General features: G+C 33.7%; 1 protein-coding gene across 1 annotated transcript; it reads left to right on the top strand.

The window, feature by feature from the left end:
- The first annotated feature begins 8,638 nt into the window (after nucleotides 1–8,638).
- On the top strand, nucleotides 8,639–19,227 carry LOC134696019 (uncharacterized). Its single transcript, XM_063557563.1, has 3 exons — nucleotides 8,639–8,897; nucleotides 13,366–13,647; nucleotides 14,125–19,227. Exons 2-3 carry the CDS (start codon nucleotides 13,369–13,371, stop codon nucleotides 16,372–16,374), a joined length of 2,529 nt encoding a protein of 842 aa, XP_063413633.1. The 5' UTR covers nucleotides 8,639–8,897; nucleotides 13,366–13,368; the 3' UTR covers nucleotides 16,375–19,227.

Below are 19,227 nucleotides of genomic sequence, written 5' to 3'. Positions count from 1 at the left end.
CAGCGCTTGAAAACCAGGTTTAATCCACCATTTTCTACATATGAAAATACCGCTGTATCAGTCTAGTCAGGAATATGACAGTTCTTGGAATTTCGTTTTTGATGTGTTTTGTCATTTTATTTTGCCATGTGATTATGGACTTTCCGATAAGATTTTCCTCTGATTTCAGTATTTTTGTGATTATACTTTTACATATGCCCTGTAAATTGTTTATTTTAGACTTAAAAATTTGGATAAATATTTTACATTCGAGTAAAATCGGTGGACATGAATTTGCAGCTAGTGCCTCTTTCAATAATTTTTTTTTACATCTTTATAGAAAATGTCAATAGTACACACAAAAAACCACATTAAAATGTTTATATTTTGTCTATTTCAGGCTGTTCTTTCAGTATTGTTGGCTATTATTTTCTTTTCTGTATCTTTTACCCCATCTAAACCCTCTTACACAGTGTAATTTGTATAATGTGCATTTTATAGTTTGAGAGCATCGGTAAATTTTATATGATTGTGTTGCCATAAACTATAAGGTTACAATGTACCAAATAAAATTACATGGGCGCAGCCATTTTATGAAGGGAACATGACATAGAGATAAAAATAGATGGCTCTCTGTGATTGGTTGTTATATCTTTTATATTTTTTTCTTCTGGAAAGCATTATGAATGAAGTTTCATGCAAGCACAAATTTGTCCTAAAATGTATAGTATGAAATGCCGAAAATATTTTTTTTATGTTGCTCAAAATTAGGGAAAATTTTCTGCGAAATCGTCAGGTATCGTGAAAAACCCCAAAATTCACCAAGAAAAGCCATGGGAGAGATCATGGGACCATATATATTTGAGTGCGGTAAAATCACAAATAGATATAGAGCTTCAATTAGACAACAACAGATTTTCCATAATTAGTTTAATGAAAACGCCTTATTAGGAGATAATTGCTAAAAATAGCATTGCCGGCAACGGGGCCACCATTTAGTTCTTTATATCCATAAACAGCGTACTTTTGTATTTACCGTTACCTGTTACCTGTACTGCAACTCCCTCCTATGTCAGGAGAACCACCAATCCTAGAATCGGTGTAATATCACTCGCGGTTAAAATCCTCAAGATTATGTTTAAAAGATATATAAAACCTTTAAAACTATAAAAGAGATATTAATTTATCTCGTCTGGGGGATGTGACCCTATCACCAATATTTACACTATTCTGGTATGCATAAAAAGTCATCCATCATTCAAATATAAAAGTTGTTTCTTTCATATTAAAAACGGTAAAATGTAAATACACTATATACAACAAAATGTTCTATCTTTTGGTATGACCCTTCTTTTCAGCTCGGTATTACACGCTTTTTATCACTGTTCAATTAATATTGCCCGTTGCTGGAATAATTTATGACACAGACCTCTCGATAATGTTTCTATTCTATTCTGTGCATTCTCATTTAAAAATCTAAATTTTGAGCAGTCAATAACTAGCTGACACAAATGTTCGTCATTGGTTATTAATTCTTGGATAAGATCCTGATCATCTAGGTTTTCTGTCAATACCTCGCCTATCATATGTAGAAAATCAACTCTTATATATTGTAGCTTAGAGCACTTTAATATGAAGTGAAGTATATCTTCTTCTTCCTCTGCACATAACTGGCAAATAGGCGACACATGTCCATTGCTAAATTTAGCTCGATGATATTGCAGGTATATTGTCCCTGTTGCTAACTTTGCCTTTAAGGAGGCAGATGTGATGGCATATGGATTTGTGCCACAGCTTTTCCATATGTTATGTATTTTCCCTTCTTTGACATTTTCATAATTTAGGCGAGACAGAGTAGATTTCGATTTTGCTTCACTTATCATTTGTTTTATACAGTGATCATTGACGGTTTTATTTACCAGGTTTTTCCAAAGTTGTTTCCCGGGTGGGTTATCTATAATATCATATGGCGACGGTAGGTCATATATATTGGCAATTTCAACAGTTTTTGTAAACCAGCTACCAGATTGTAGAGATTTTGTTGCTAGCTGTCTGATAGCTAATTTTCTTTCAATTGAGTTTTCATTTCTTATGATATTTCCAAAGGTTTTTAGTATTCGTTTATGTATTTCTGATTCAATGGTAATCCGTCCGAGAAGAAGATGTGAAGCTACGTTTGCAGTTCTGTCTGGCAGGTGTTGAATTTGTCGCAAGAGTTTCCGAAAATAAGTGGAGAGGTTTTTCATGTCTTCAGTAGTAAGTGTGATGACATCGAGCCCATATAACAATCGAGGTAGAACGTATGTTTGAATCAGATGAATTGCAGCTTTTGGGTTTACTCCGTTAAGTCCGTGAAGACCTGCACCCATCAGTGCATATACTGTTCTCCTTGCTGTAATGATCCGTTTTTTTACGACTAGTTTTGTGCCTGTATTTGAGGTATTGTCCCTCTCAATTCCTAGATGTGTTGATGACGTTGGGGTAGCCATAAGTTTGCCATTTAAATGCCAATTACATTCTGAAGAATCGTTAAAGGTAAGTACCACAGACTTTTGTTCACTTATTTCGTATCTATTCTTGTTTGCAAAACTCGATTGGATATCCAGCATGGTCTGAAGTTCATATGGGTCGGTTGTAATTAATGTGACATCATCAGCAACAGTTGGAATACCACAGTATATTGAGCCAATGGTGGCTCCGATTTGGTTTTCTTCAAATGTTGTTAGTAGGGAGTTGACGAATATCTTATATGCTGACGGGGACCATATTCCTCCTTGTCGTACTCCTTGTTGTTCTATGATTTGATGGGAGAGTTCTCCTTTCCATTTAACTTTTGATGTCAATTCTGTATACCAATTTTCAAAAAATAGCCAGTTGTTTCCCTCAAGTCCTGTTTTGTGCATTTCTCTTAGGAGTCCTAAATGCCATAGTATATCGAAGGCTTTTCTGGCATCCATCAGAGCAATGTAAAGGCTTGATTTCCTTTTCTTTGCCTCCATTATTAGTTCCGTAATGATAAGTGCCGCAATACATGGACTTTCACCCTTTGTGAATCCTTTTTGTAGACTACTTTGTCTTTCTAATATTTTATTTTCATTTCTAGATAAGTGTATCTTCTCCACAACTTTGCCCACTGAACTTGTAATTGTTATTTTTCTATATGAGTTTGGGTCATCCTTTGGCTTTCCACCACTCTTAAAAACCGGACACACTATTCCACTTTTGATAAGTGCTGGTATATGTACATTTTTAAACAAGAAGTTTATAATAAAAGCTAAAATAGATATTAATGAAGATCCACCATATTTAAGATGTTCAGCGGATATATTAAGTTCATCTGGTGATTTCCCATTTTTAAAAGATAAAATTGTTTTTTCCACAACGTCAGTTGATACATGTTCTATATTGTGTTGATTTTCTTCTAAAAAATATTTATGTAGGTTTTGTACATCTTGTTCTACATGGTTTTTAAAGATTGGGTCAAAGTTTGGATTTTCAGATGGTGTAGCGAGATCGTAAAAGTAGTCCGCCCATGCTTCTCTTATTTCAGGGTCTGTGTTGATTATTTCTTCCTTAAAGATGAATGCTGATGCACAGGTATTCCCAGGGTCTCTTTGTTTACGAATAAGCTGATAAAAACCTTCACTATCATTTTCGTTTAGTTCCATAATTCGTTCGTATTTTTCATTTCGCTTTTGTGCAGCCGATTTACGCTGTGTACTTCTGAGTACCTTCTTACTAGTTTTTAGTTCAATATATGCACTCTGAGTAGGATCTTTTTGCTTTCCTAACGACTTCCATTTTCCATAGCACTCTTTGCTTGTTTTTGCTGCTGCGGCTATGTCCGGGCTCCAACATATTTTTCTCTTTTTACGCTTTTTGACGGGTTGTTTAAATTGCTTTTCTGCGTTTTTATTTAGTATGGTACAGAGTTGTTGTATTTTCTCTGCAGCATTTTCACAGGTGATATCTGAGCTAAATAATTTTAAGTCATCTTCTACGTCCTTTGCATATTTTTGTTTATCTATTTTCTTCCAGATGATTCGTTTAGTCTGTTTTCTTACATTTTGAGTATCCTGTATTGGTATTGCACCCTGGAGTAACACCAGTACTGGGTCATGAGTTGAGCAGTTTTCTGGTTCTCTCATAAATGTTGTGTACATAGAGATAATTTCTTTACTCTGTATGATATAATCTATTTGAGATTCATCCCTCCCATTATAATGATAAAATGTATTTTGCCTACGACATTGATTTGGAATGAATAGTTTTTGCTCCTCTAGAAAATTTTTGAATGTTTTATCTCTGGAAATCCCATCCTTTCTGTGAAGTGAAGCATTCATATCTCCACCCAGAATAATGTCAGCGGTAGCACTATATTTTTCCATAATTTCTGCTATTTCATCCAGTATGGCTTGATAGTCATCCTGTGTATTGCTGCCTCTTGTTGGCATGTAAGCGCAGATAAGTATTAATGGCTTTTCGTACTTTAATTTTATAGCGATAATTCTGTTTCCACCATCTGGGAGTAATTCAGAGAACTGGTCAAATTTCTTGCGTACGCATATAGCCACCCCCCCATGTCCTCTTGTCCGTTCCCTTGGTTCAATCATCTTATCCTCGTCAAAAGACTTAACATGACATTGAAAGTCCAAAAATTCTGTGCCAATTATATGTTTTTCATGCTTATAAAGCCAATGTTCTTGCACAAAGATTATATCTGCTCTATTGCTTATTTTTTCAAGATATAGTTTGTTGGATCTATATCCTTCTACGTTAAAAGTTAGAAGTGATATGGTGCATTTGTTGGATTGACGTACGGATTTTGCAGTTGGAATTGATGTTGCATCTGGTGATGAGGATGTGACTGGATTGCTGTTGGATGATGTATCCAGTGTTGTTGTGGTATTGGTTGGACATGCGGGTGGGGCTGGATCTGATGCTGTGGTGTTATTTGCTGATATCTGTTCGGTTGCTGACTGCACGTTTGTTTGTTGGATGATGTTGTTTCCTTTGCTGGTTTTCTGTGATTCTGATATCTCTGCTTGTTTGATCTCTTCCAATTGTAAGTCTGTGATCGAATGTGTTTGTTTTTTAAGTTTCCGAGTTGGGGTTGAATTTGTTCTGCTTCCTTTAGCCGTACCTTCCTTGGAATGGGAGTTTCTAAAAAATGGTCCTGATTTATTTCATTTTCATTGAAGCTATTGGCCCCATCATCATTAATAGAGTCAGTTTCGTCACCTCGCATGTTGACTATCAGGTCGTCCAGTCTGGTATATAGATCTGTTGCATCATCTGGGAAATTGTTTGTGTGGTTTTTGGTACTGTTTGATTGAAAAGTACGTTTTCTGGCTTCCTTTGGAGCGTGGTGATTTTCTTCCTTTCTGGTGTTATTAGTGTTGTGAATTTTTTCATTCATGTACATTATTTTCGTGTCATGTTTATGCATGTCTAGCTCTATTTGACGCACTTTTTGCTCCAAAAACCATATTTTCATTTCATTCATTGTGGAGTTTGAGTCAGATGTTACGTTTGTTGGATTTGTGTGACTTGATTCATGGGATTTTCCGTTAATACCTTCAAGTTGTTCAATTCTCTTTCTTGCTATTACCAGAGAGTGTTCTACGTCCTTTTTTTCTTGTTCTAAATTGATGGTAAATGACCTGTTTGTGGCTATTTGCTTTTTGAGCGTTGTAATTTCTGAGTCCAGTTTGCAGATTTTGTTTTCTTTAGATTTAATAATTTTGTCTTTGGCCTCCAATTCACATTTCAGTTGATTAATTTCGGTTTGGTATAGAGCATGGTTTATATTTGGCGAACTATTGGAATTGTTTTGGTGAATAGGTCTATCATTCCCTATGTGTTGCCCATTGGTTATGCCAACGTTGTCTGTATTTGTTGTATTTGTACCATGTTTTTTGGTTGCCTGTAGTTGTAATCTTTTAGGTTTGGCGTAATTTACATTATTTCCAGAGTTCTGAGTTGTTGGGGTTTTACTCATGCCGGGCACCATGATTTTGGGATGCTGCATAGCAGAGCTGCCATTGTCATTGTTCCTTTTATAATTTTCTGTTGTTGTTGGTGATATAATTTGCAACAGAGTGTTTTGTGGGCTTGATACATTATAGTTTGCTGGCCTCACATTGGTTGGTGAATCAAGATTGCTTTGAGACTCATTGTCTGACTTATCGATCAAGGCATTTAACTGAATCTTACAAGTTCTACAGATATAATTGTCATCCCCATTTTCTTCAATAATCTTAATATCTACCGCACTTAAATTCTCACATTCGTAATGAAACCATTGGTCGCAAGTGTCACAACCCACAGCTTTACAATTGTTAGTACACATTTTATTGCATATTGGACAGGTTGGCAGAGTAGAGTTTGTGATACATGGGTTTATTGCCATGTTAGAAGATATCTGTTCCTTATTGCCTAATTCTTCCTGTTGCGGAGTTAGTCGGCCTTCTTTTGATTGTATTGAAGAACTGTCTATGCTTGTTTTGTTTTTAGATACAGCCTTTTGTGATTTCATATTTTCCATGTCAAGATATTGTTTACAGCTTTGTCGTATCATGGAATTAATTGAGGTAAAATTTGCATTTCTATCTAGTAATTCTAGTATGTTCATCAAATAGGATTTTGTGAATGTTAGTACATGTTCTTGCTTGCCATTCAACAGGACTTTTGATGTTGAGTTGTAAAAATTCAATACGAAAAGTTTTTCATTGTTTACATAGATAGTGTACGACTCAGAGATTACAGACCCATTAGTATCTTTTGTTTCAACGGATTTGATGTTTGTATCCTGTGTCTGTAGAGTGCTTATAGTTATATATTTAAATTCTTCATACGCCGCAGCAGAAAAAACTAGTACTAAGTTTCCTTTTGTGAATTGCGGAGTTACAGAGTATGTTCTTTCGGCCGCTTCCATTTTCTTGGCAATTGCCTTTGGCTTGTTTAGAGTATAAGTGACATGATGGTCTTGAGCTTTTATACTTTTGTTTGCCAATGATCTTTTGGGTGTAAAAAGGACCTTTTTTGTGCGTAGTCTATCGCTTTTTCTTCTAGCTATTTCCATTGTTATTGTTTATAATATGATTCAGAAATAATAGTACAGCGGTTCGAATTCTTAATGCGTACTTATGCAGCAACAGCGTGGCTTGGACATTCCATGCCTTCTGAATATGTTCATAAAAAATAAAGTTTTTGAATTCAGATATCGATCTCTTCCGTTAATTTTCTTTCATGCAGCAACAGCGTGGCTTGGACATTCCATGCCTTCTGAATACGTACATAAAAAATAAAGTTTTGAATTCAGATATCGATCTCTTGCACTAATTTTACTTCATGCAGCAACAGCGTGGCTTGGACATTCCATGCCTTCTGAGTGCATACATAAACTTTTATATTTCAAGTAGAGTCAGAACCAGCAGTCCTTTTGTATATGTTCTGCTATTTCAATAAGCCATACTTTTGCCAGATGCGGTTTTGGGTGTACCCCGTCAGCATATAATTTAAAGTTGTAAAATTTCTTTGAGGGTTTATTTTTCCCCCTTTTGACTTGCTTCCTGGTATAAAGGTGATGGCTGAAGTGAGGCGAGTGGCAATCAGAATTCTTATTTATGTATGTTATACTTTCATTAATTTGTTCTATTTGTTTCTGTAATTGAATATCCTGTTCTTTAAAAATTTCAGGGTTAGGATGGTTGGCTGCCTTGTTGCATTCATAAATTGAGTAGATGGGAATTTCTAATAATGTTAGCCTGCAGTTAGGATGATTTTCTGTAATGGAGTCAAAGTTTTGCAATAAAGTGATGATGTTTTGGGCAGCATCTGCTTCTTGAGATTTTAAGGAGAGATATCTATTTTTATCTCTTGTGGTTGTGTTACATGTGCCTAGCCAGACGTATATGTGCAGATTTCCGTGAAGCTTAATCTTATCTTCGATGTTTTTTGTTAGCCAGTCATAACCTTGTTGAATTGTTCTGCCACTTGCACACCACCATAAAATGTTCTTATCAAACGGATGAACTACCTGACTAGCCAGGCGCAATCCTTTGCTGTCCGATAAAATAACAGGCGTGAAGCGTTTCGTCCCTACCAGCGGGCGCCTCGGTTTTTGCAAAAAGTCCAAAAGTTTTTTCTCTGACATAAATAATTTATGAATGGAAAGTTCAAATGGTCATAAACAGTAAAAGTCTTTTATATATATGTACAGCTAAAACCTCTTTATGTTTAAAATATCAGTGAAGGGTCACATACACCAGGGTGACAGATATTTACATGTTTGGGTAGGGCGCCAAAAAAAAATCAAATATGGCCGACCCGGGAAGGAAGGTATGCTTTGAAAATAATATGTACAACGGCTTGTTGCACTGTGTTACTATTTAAAAAAGTCAATATTACTTTGTTAAAATACTCCAATGAATATATACACAGGTGAGGATAGATTAAAACAATGTTAATTTGGTAAAATTTTCCTCTAAGTCAGGAGCAATTTCAGTGCGACCGTCTTCTTCCAAGCCTCGTGTTCCATGCTACCTTTCGTTTCATTTATTTCATTTGACCGATTTTGTAATTTGTATTGACTAAAGCATGTGAACTTCCGGTTATCAATGTTTATGTTTTCCTGCAAATAAAGCAAGTATTTTAACATTTGCAACGAATTGCATCAGTTTAATGTGCTAAATTATTTTGTATTTAATAATCTAGTCTTGTGCATTGTCTTTATAGGTTGCAAAGATGACACGGGTCGTATCAAGGTTGAAATGTTGGGGTCATGCGTCCAAAGGTCACAGCCAAGAAATAAGATCAAGGTCGTTTACACCAGGGTTCAATAGTCGGCGGTGAATCGCCATACTTTCCCAATGTCAAGAGAACCATTGCGATATTCTAATGTAACATTTTGACAGGTAAGACGGTCTAATTTAACATTTTGAATGATTGACAAATTATGGATAAAAACGTTTCCATAGAAACATGTTGTTGACTTTGATTATGTCACGTATGACACAATTATGGGATTGACATGTATGTCTGGGATTGAATCAGATAATTTCAGTACATTTTATGTTCAGCTTGAAGTAATAAACAGTAATGACACGATTGCTACTTGTTTTTATTAAAAAATATTAATAACATGAAAATGAAAGTTGAGAAAAATTAAAAGGGGGAGGAATTTTACAGACATTCTTGACATTTCTGAGTGATTGATACAGTTTTATTGAAATTGAATGTTTGGATCTAGCCTATTGAAATGAGTTCAACACAAAGTCACTAAATGATATTTATATTTCAATATTAAAGTCACTAAGACAAACTTTACTACCCTACTAGGGGTACTTCTTATTGCCAAGTAAATACATGTATATAAAGGCCATCCATAAGCTGCACATGAGAAGTTTTCCCGAAGCTTCGTCTATATCAGTAGTCCAGGGGACACACACTGACTGGTGCTGTGATTAATTTTGGAAGGCAAATCATGCTCTCTTGTATTAAACCAAAAAACATAACTGAAAATAAAATGATACTACATGTATATAGCTGGGGGAAATAATGAAAAGGGGGTTGGAGGGGTCCTGATCGCTAAATCCTGGGCTTAAAAATATGACCTGCCCCCTCAAATAATGTTGATATCAAAATACATCAGTGAGGTATATTATGACAATACCAACCCAACCAAAATCTAAAGTTAAACTGAGGTTCTAGCAAAGGACGGGCAGTTCATGCTCCACTAGTGGAACTTGTCTTGCAGTAGAAAAATTGGTCATTCAATCTGTATTGTAACAATTGTGGTAAAGAAGGCCAGGGTAGAGCGGAAAAACTTTCTACAATTATATTTCAACAACACTTACTTATTACACCTGCTGTGAATGTTAATTAGCTGAGGGTCATAAATATGTCATAAATATAGAGACTGGTAGAATTATTGTATTTTCATCAAAGTACTACAGAACAAAAAGGCATGGACTTACAAAAAGAGCAGGGCGGCACTCCGAAAAGGGCAGGCGAACTGCCCTCATTTATAACAAAGAATAAATATAAGCAAAAAAAGACAATAATAGGTCTTTTTTCATGCTGAAAAGCATAAAATAATAGTCATTTTATGATTGTTAATTATACATGTACCATTATGTACACTTTTATGGTTCATTGCTGTTGCATCAACAATGGTCTCAATTGGTAAACAATTCACAATGAATAGATGTGAAGTGAAAATGTAAACACTGCGATTACCTGACAGCAACCCTTCAACAAAGGTTAACAAAAATAACACATCAAATGGAGAACAACATTTTGAGATAAAAAAGATTTTTTGTTGTATCGATTTTTATGCTCTCTGCCAAAGCGAAAGGGGCATTAAATTTTTCCTTGTCTCTCCGTCAGTACATTCGTCCCTTTTGTCCCAAAAGTTGATTAACACATAATAATGGAAACAGTTGAGTAATTGCAAAAATAAAACCAACGAATGAAATTGAGAATGGAAATGGGGAATGTATGAAAGAGACAACAACCCGACCATAGAAAAAACAACAGCAGAAGGTCACCAACAGGTCTTCCATGTAACGAGAAATTCCCGCACCAGGAGGCGTCCTTCAGCTGGCCCCTAAACAAACTTTAGATTGCTTCACATAAATGTTATAAAACCTTATTACCAAAAAAACACATGTTGAGTTGGAACTTTGGTGGCATCACTTTTACAATTCTAGAGTTATGCTCCTTTACCATGTTTACAAATGGAAAAATTGCTGATTTTTTTCGTTTCCTTCTTTAACTTTAGTTTGTCTCAACATGCTCAACCAAATGATATGCAACCTATACACAATGCTTATTACCTTAAAACACAAGTCTAGTATGAATTTTGGTGGGGTCACTTTTATTATTCTAGAGTTATACCCCTTTACAAATGGGAAAAATGCTGAATTTTAATGTTTCTGTTCTCTTTATACTGTATCTTGCTGCAACCAAATGATATGAAATTTAATACTTATTACCACTAAAAACAGATCAGGTTTGAATTTTGGTGGTGTCCCTTTTACTTTTCAAGAGTTATGCTCCTTTTCAAAAGGATTTTTTTTTCATTCATTTTTTTATTCCTTTTTTAGCTCACCTGGCCTAAAAGGCCATGTGAGCTTTTCTCATCACTTGGCGTCCGTCGTCGTCGTCGTCTGTCGTTGTTAACAATTTTTCAAACATCTTCTCCTCTGAAACTACTGAATGGATTTGAATGAAACTTAGCATGATTGTTCCTTAGTATATCCTGCACAAAATGTGCGCTTCGATTTTTGATTCGTCAAAAAACATGGCCGCCATTACTTAAAATAGAACATAGGGGTCAAATGCAGTTTTTGGCTTATATCTCAAAAACGAAAGCATTTAGAGCAAATCTGACATGGAGTAAAAATGTTCATTAGGTCAAGATCTATCAGCCCTGAAATTTTCAGATGAATCAAACAACTAATTGTTGGGTTGCTGCCACTTAGTTGGTAATTTTAAGGAAATTTGCAGTTTTTGGTCATTATCTTGAATATTATTATAGATAAAGATAAACTGTAAACAGCAAAAATGATCAGCAAAGTAAGATCTACAAATAAGTTAATATGACAAAAATTGTCAATTGACCTCTTAAGGGGTTATTGTCCTTTAATGACAATTTTCACAATTTGTTCATCATATTTGCTTTAAAAAATCTTCTCCCCTGAAACTACTCAACCAAATTTCAACTGAATGATCAGTAGGGTGTATAAAATAAAGTTTGTGCTTTATTTTTTATTTCGTCAAAAAACATGGCCGTCATGGCTAAAAATAGATCACAGGGTAAAATGCAGTATTTGGCTTATTATTATCTCAAAAACTCCAGCATTTAGAGCAAATAAGACAAAATGTTAAAGTATTTATTAGCTCAAGGTCTACCTGTCCTGTAATTTTCAGCCAAATTGGGTAACTGGTTTTTCAGGTATAATTCCCCTGAATTGATGATTTTAAAGAAATTTTGCAGTTTTTGGTTATTATCTTGAATACTGTTATAGATACAGATAAACTGTTAATAGCAAAAATGTTAAGCAAAGTAAGATCTACAAATAAGTCAATTTGACCAAAATTGTCAATTGACCCCTTAAGGAGTTATTGCTCTTTAAAGACTTTTTACACAATTTGTTCATCATGTTGACTTACTTTAAAAAATCTACTCCTTTGAAACTGCTGTATCAATTTCAGCCAAACTTAGGCTAAATAAGTTTCAGAGTATCTAGTATAAATTTTATATTTCATTTCCTTGTATGTCAAGAAACATAGCTCCTATGGCTAAAATAGAACATAGGAGAAAATGATTTTTTTTTGCTTTTGAAGAAAATAGGACGATTCAAAGAACATTTAAATAAATTGAAAAGCCAAAATAATCATTGATGAGAGATTTAACCAAAAAAATAAAGGTGAGTGATTCAGGCTCTTGAGAGCCTCTTGTTGTTTCATGCAGTGTATATAGTGTTTTCACAAGATATTTCTTAGATTATTTGCATAGGATAAGTTATTGCACTTTTGAGACTGACCCTTCTAAGTTGAAGACTTTTTATTGAAATATATCCCCAATCACTGTTTTTATTGTTTGTGCACCTCTTTGTTAACCATAAAAGTAATTGACAAATTTATTTTTCCAAATAGCTCCCTTATATCATAAGGATGGTTTGTCCAACTTTGTCCAAAGCGAAGAATTCATATGAGAGTTATTTCTCCTTCTATATTTGACATAAGTGATCTCTTAATGTATCGTTTGAATGGTAACTGGAAGAGACCTAAGGTATTTTGGTTTGAAGTCCTTAGTTCTCTAAAATGAAATTGAGGTCAAAGTCATACTCCAAATTTTGACTTTTCCTTGTTTTATGATCTCCTTCTTTCTTAAGAAGAAGTGCAAAAAGGTGGGGGCTAGGATGAAAAATATTGCCTTGTAGTTGTAATCTCTTCTACCATAGATATAGGAAGATGTGGTGTGAGTGCCAATGAGACAACTCTCCATCCAAATAACAATTTAAAAAGTAAACCATTATAGGTTAAAGTACTGCCTTCAACACGGAGCCTTGGCTCACACCGAACAACAAGATATCTACCTTTTTTTATTAGTTTATCCTGATTTTTTTTACATAAATAGTCTTCTTGCTTTTTTTTATGCATTTAAAAATTTAGTTGCTCATCCTGCTTTTTTTTTAACTCAAAACTACTGTCATGTCTGTACTGTCTTTTTTCCAATTTCATTCATTTCTCAAAAAAATTTCATTCTTTCAGTTATTGCCCTTTGACAGATGTACAATGCTGGGTAAATTGGAACTTCATGTGTTATATATATATAATTGTTCAATTGTTAATATATATTGTATCTTATTTCAGCAAATGACTTCATATGAACACAGTGGTGAAAATACAGATAAAGTAAAGTTTCTCAGCTGTGAAATTTGTGATAAAACTTTTAACAGACAAGCAACGTTAATAAGACATACACAGACAGTTCATGGGCCAATGATAAACTGTGTCCATCCACATTGCAACTATGCGGCCCCACAGAGCCGGACCAATCAGCTTCAGCAACATATGGCCAGAGTCCATGATCTGCATTATTACAAAAGTGGCTCTATAGGTGTATCAAGAGAAGAAATGTCTGACCCCAGAATGGTAGGTACAAATGTATTATATAAGATGTTTCAGCTTTCATGGCCACAACGGTCTGGATGGGGCTTAAAGAAAAAAACATATTTTTTTGTAAAACTGCAGAAAAATGTCAAAAAAATAAACACTAGAGAAAAATAGAAAAAAGTATCATAGGTTGTTAACTTTAATCTGGAATTTAAAGTATAATTATTTAAACATTCCTTTCAAAGACATATAAAATCGACATATTACCAGTAATCTTCAATTGTACTAGTATATACATACATGATATACAAAACTAGGTTAAAACATAATCTCTTGGTAGATTTTTCAAATCCAACAAAATAAATACAAATGTAGCAATACGTTTTCATACTTAACAAAACATATGCACACTGTCACATGTATACAATAAAACATAGAAAGCAAATGCTTGTCAGGTATTTTCAGACAACATTTTATCCTACAATTATTCATCACTTTAATTTTCTTTTTTTTCAGAGTGAGGAAGATAAAGAGAGAATTTGTTTTACATTGCGAGATTCAGTACTGAATCTGTGTAAAGAAAACTACAACAGTGCAGTAGAAGTGGATGGACTCATCTGCATTTCTGTATTAAATTCAAAGGAACAACATGTTGTTAAGATTCATGATTTATTAACTGAAAAAGGACAACTATTTACCAGTGTTAACACTGTATCCAATCCAAAAACTTTGAGTACCAACCAACGTAAAACAAGAGCGGACCTAAACAGTAATAAGACTAATAGTCAGGTTGATCCCAAGGTAGTTGTTTGGAATTCTGGGTCTCAAAGTAATAACCAGAGTGTCCCAAAACAACAGTCATCATCTTTATCGTTTAGTAGTAGTAGAAAAAAGGTTCCTTCTCGTGTTACACCTGAAAATTCAGCACGATTTCCATTCTTAGTGCAAACTTTGCAAGAAAATCATAGAAATCGTGCTTCAAGTGCAAGCCCTACTTTATCGTCAGTTACTCCAATTCCACAGCATAGAGAGACTGAGAGCTTGTATGGGAACATGGCTCCCAGTCCACCAGTTATGGATAGTGCGAGGCCTGCATCTAGTCTTCTTAAAATATTGTCATCTCATAAACAAAAACAGGCACAACAATCTGAACAAGAAAGTATTGAAAAGGTAGAACAAAGTCATTTAAATGACACTGGTGAGCTGATGATGTCAGTGAAAGAGGAACCAGTAGAGGAAGAAATGACTGAACAAATGGCAACCAGTCATGACATGGGAGATAACTGTAAAGAACAAGCAATTGAGAAATCAGCTATTATCAATGTTAAGAATGAGCCTGTATGGAATGAATTAGATTACGGAGGAACTGCAGGTACCTCTACACTTGATTTTGGAGGGTGTACTGACAAAAATAACAAAGAAAGCATGAATGAAGTTAGGTCTAGTCAAAATGAAGCACCTCAAAGTAGTTCCAATTCTATACTAGCTAAGATTTTAAATGGAAAGGAAGAAACATATACAAAAAATCGTAAAACAGCAGCCACCTCTGCACCAAAGACAAAAACAGAACTCCAAACTCCTCAACAAACCACTGAAAAGAGTGATGACCCAGATAGTTCATTACTTTATCGTCTTCCTTTTGCAACATTCCAGGACCTTTTTCCAAGTGGTCCATCTGGAGATATGCAGATGTCGCAACACTCTGATGTCAGCCAGTCCTCTTCTGAAGGCAGAGGCCAATCAAAACAATCTAAATCATCAGGCTTTCAATTTGACACTATAGTGAGGAAAATGTTAGAGGAAAAATCATCTGCTAGAGGGAAAAGACAACCACCAAGAAAAAAGAAAAAGACGGTAGTTTATAATGAATCAGCAGATTTCAGTAGTCAAGAAGAGGACTTAGATTCTTTAAATGAAAACAGTGACAAAGAAGACGATGTTTACACTCCGTCTGGAAAGGAATTGATGGCTGATATAGATGAAACAGAATTTACAATGTCACTACGTAGGAAACCACCGAAACGAAAGGTGAAGAACAGATCTGTTGCTGTCAAATCAACCACAAAAACTGCTAAGATGACAGATCAAACCATGAAAACAGAAGCAATAATTGATGTTCAGGACATGGAGGTGGATCAGAGTCACTATAGATATGCCTGTTATCACTGTCAGTTACGGTTCAGTGATCGTCAAGACCGTGACAAACATGAGGAACAAAATTGCATTAATGAACTGATTCTTTGTGATGTCTGTAAAGGTTATTTTGCAAATACTACATCAAGAAACAAACATTTATTTGAAGTACATTCTGTTTTACCCGATGAACAAAAAGACGAAATTCAAGAGAGGCGGGAAGGGGCTATGGATGAATTTAAGACAATAGCACAAAATCCGTATGAATTTGAAACATTAAAGGACTGTGAAAGGAATGAGAACTCTGGGCTAACCATTGAAAGTGTTGGTTCAATAAGTCAGCCTCACTTTGATATGGAGGCGTCGTCTGCAGATACTCCCATGGTTACAGGTCTAGTTACAAAATTTATCGTACCATATTGTGTTCAAAATGAAAAGAACTTTATAAAATGTCCCTTGTGTATAAGTGTGTTCTCAGACACTAAAACAAAGGATGAACATCTCCGGTGGCGACATAGAATAGCCAATCAAATTGATAATGGTGATGGAACTGTATCTTGTCAAATGATTGAGACGAAACCTTCTAAAACCCCCCCAGTATATGTAACATTTGAAAAAAATAAAAACAATTAAATACTTAAATGTTTTTGAGATTCTGGTAGGTGACACTACAGTCTGTACAAAGGACTGTGGTAAAACCTTTTAAAACCCCATCTACACAACCAATAAATTGAATCAAATTATAACAGTTGAAAACTGAATGATTATTATTTTTGAGTAATGGTAGTATCTAGCTACTGATATATATAATGTATAAGTATATTTAATATAATGTAATAATTTAAGAGTTTTCCCTTAAAACAATGTGAAAAGTCTACAAATCGAAAGGGAAGGCAATGCTAAACAAGCTAAATGCCTGCTATGAGTGGTTGAATCAAATTCCTATTCTGTTTTAAAAACATGAAATTTATATTTTTTCCTTCAGATGGTTACCCTATTCACTCTACTTATACATAATATACATCATTGTACATCTTAAAATTATAGACCTAATATGATCTTGTTTTTTATTTGTTGACTTGTTAAAACTTTTTTTGTAATAATTTTATTTTTTGATATTATTAATTCAGAGAGAATTAAGTGAATTTATGATGTTTTGACAGTCTGATAAAAATGCAGATCATATGTCAGATAGTTACGGTAGTTTACAAGAATCTGAAGAAAAAAAATTTGTTTTAAAAGAAATTTTGAGATTCTCTGGTTTTATTAGATTGATACAATACAAGCCTTTAACAAATTGAAGGTCAATAATTTCATTGGCTAATGTAATAATTACCAGAATAGAAAGTAAAACTGAGTGTTGCAAGATCCTTTAACAAGTTTAAGATGGTACCTAACACTACAGGGAGATAACTCTGTAAAATCGGCTAAAAAATTTAATTACGTTGTGTTGTTAAGGGAATATTTAGCTTCTCAATGATCAAAATAAGTGTTTGTCAAACTGCTATATTACCAGTGTAATTTTTCTGATAAAACGGTTGGTTCAAATTTTTTGAAATTTTTATATTTTTGTCAAAGGATCAAAGTAAATACTTTGTCAAAATTTTATGAAAATTAAACGAGCCAAATTAATTTTAGTTAAAGTGTTGGGTACCACCTTAAACAAAGCCACATGCAAGATCTCAATTTTAAGCAGATTGATGTTTTCCTTGTACTATTGTAAAAGACAATTAAATATGTGATGATATAACATTTGCTGAAGTTTTATGTGAGAACTCTAATTTTAAATTCTAGATACATAATTTATGATTTGAGTTTAGTTTTTTTCTTTACCTAATTGTATCAATTTTGTTTATTGATTTTGTATTCTTGTCAGTTGATCAAAATCAAAATAAGAAATGCACACTTCTTTTTCTTTTAAAATTTTAATTTCAGTATTGCCATTATGGAGAAATGGCTGTTTATCCCATTAATTGTAAGCATTAAATGCTTTTCATGCAATATAATTGAGAATATTTGGTTTATTTAATGCTCCAGCCTAACCCCCCAAAAAATATATAAGATGGTAAAAAGCTCCTTAGATATTTTAGATATCAGGTAACATTAACCAATAATTAGTGTAATTCGCTTGTCAGACATGTCAGAGGCATTAATATTAAGTAGGCTTTGAATTTTTGTCCTGATTCATTAGGCATTTTTCTTCTATGGTTAAATTTACCATTGTAAGTGTACATCAATTTGAAATATTTCTTACAAAAGTACTCAGTATAGTCTACAAATGATTCACTGTATAGGAAATACACCACTAATTCATGGTCCAATTGCTTTCTATGTTAAATTCCTCCGTTTCAAGAAGGCACACCTCTTTTGTTTTAAGTTCAAATAAAGTGGCAATCATTGCATTTCAAAGCAACACTTTATGGTGTCTTCTACTGAAAAAATCAACATACTTTACATGGCATATAAGAAAGAACTGGTTCCCGGAACTTCGGATGTACCAAAACAGGTACTTCAAATCTGACAAACAGACAAATGAACCCTCTTTTTAAAATTTGATGCAGTTTTTTTAATATTTATAATTATATAATTATAAGTCCAAAAGTGTTCTACAATGATCACCAGTCCTTCAGCTTTCATTTCATACCAAAAAATGTACATTTGTACTACTTTCTGGTATGTGCTTTCATGCTGGGCCTTAACTAGTGGTTTAACACCTTTATAAACTAAACTTTTTTGAGTGAATACAAATTCAAATATACATGATGAGGTATGTTGGCATTTGATTTTTTTAAAGGAAGAAAACAAATTTGTGTATGGAAACAACAGGATATATTTTTAAATGTATGTGAAAACAAAAAAACCTTAAAGCATACTTGTAGTTGGGAAATGTGAGTCAAAAAGTTGTAACAATTTATAAAGGAAAATTTAAAAATAATCTTACCAATAAAATTGATAACTTTGATTTGGCTTTATTTAAATCAGATGCTTTTAGGTGTAATATGAACTCTTTTTTGTTTTATAACTATTTAACTAAATTTGGTGTATTTAATACCTTCTGATTGGTTAAAAGTATTACTTTTATTTTCAATGTTGTCAATTTTTATGGCAACACATCCATTCTGACGTTGTGTATTCATATGCCAACATGTGTGTATGCTGTTATTGATAATATAAATAATATGAAAAGTTCTTTGAGTCTTATTTTTTATAGATATTTATTTATAATGAATGGCAATAACTTGTTTTGAATTTATTGAACCATAAAACTAATTTTTGACTCTTCACATTTTTCATTATCTGCTTTGCGAATTATTCAATGTGAAGAGTCAAAAATTAATTTTATGGTTCAATAAATTCAAAATAATAATAGCCATTCATTAATTCATAAACATGGCAAAACATAACTTAAGGGGGCTGGCGGGTTTAAATCAATTTTTTTAATTTAATATAGGATTTCGCTATATTTCTCTCTAAATGAACTTTATC

The sequence above is a fragment of the Mytilus trossulus genome, chromosome 14 (genome assembly GCF_036588685.1).
Source record: "Mytilus trossulus isolate FHL-02 chromosome 14, PNRI_Mtr1.1.1.hap1, whole genome shotgun sequence".
NCBI classification, from domain to species: Eukaryota; Metazoa; Mollusca; class Bivalvia; order Mytilida; family Mytilidae; genus Mytilus; species Mytilus trossulus.
This window is presented reverse-complemented; position numbering and strand designations above follow the sequence as displayed.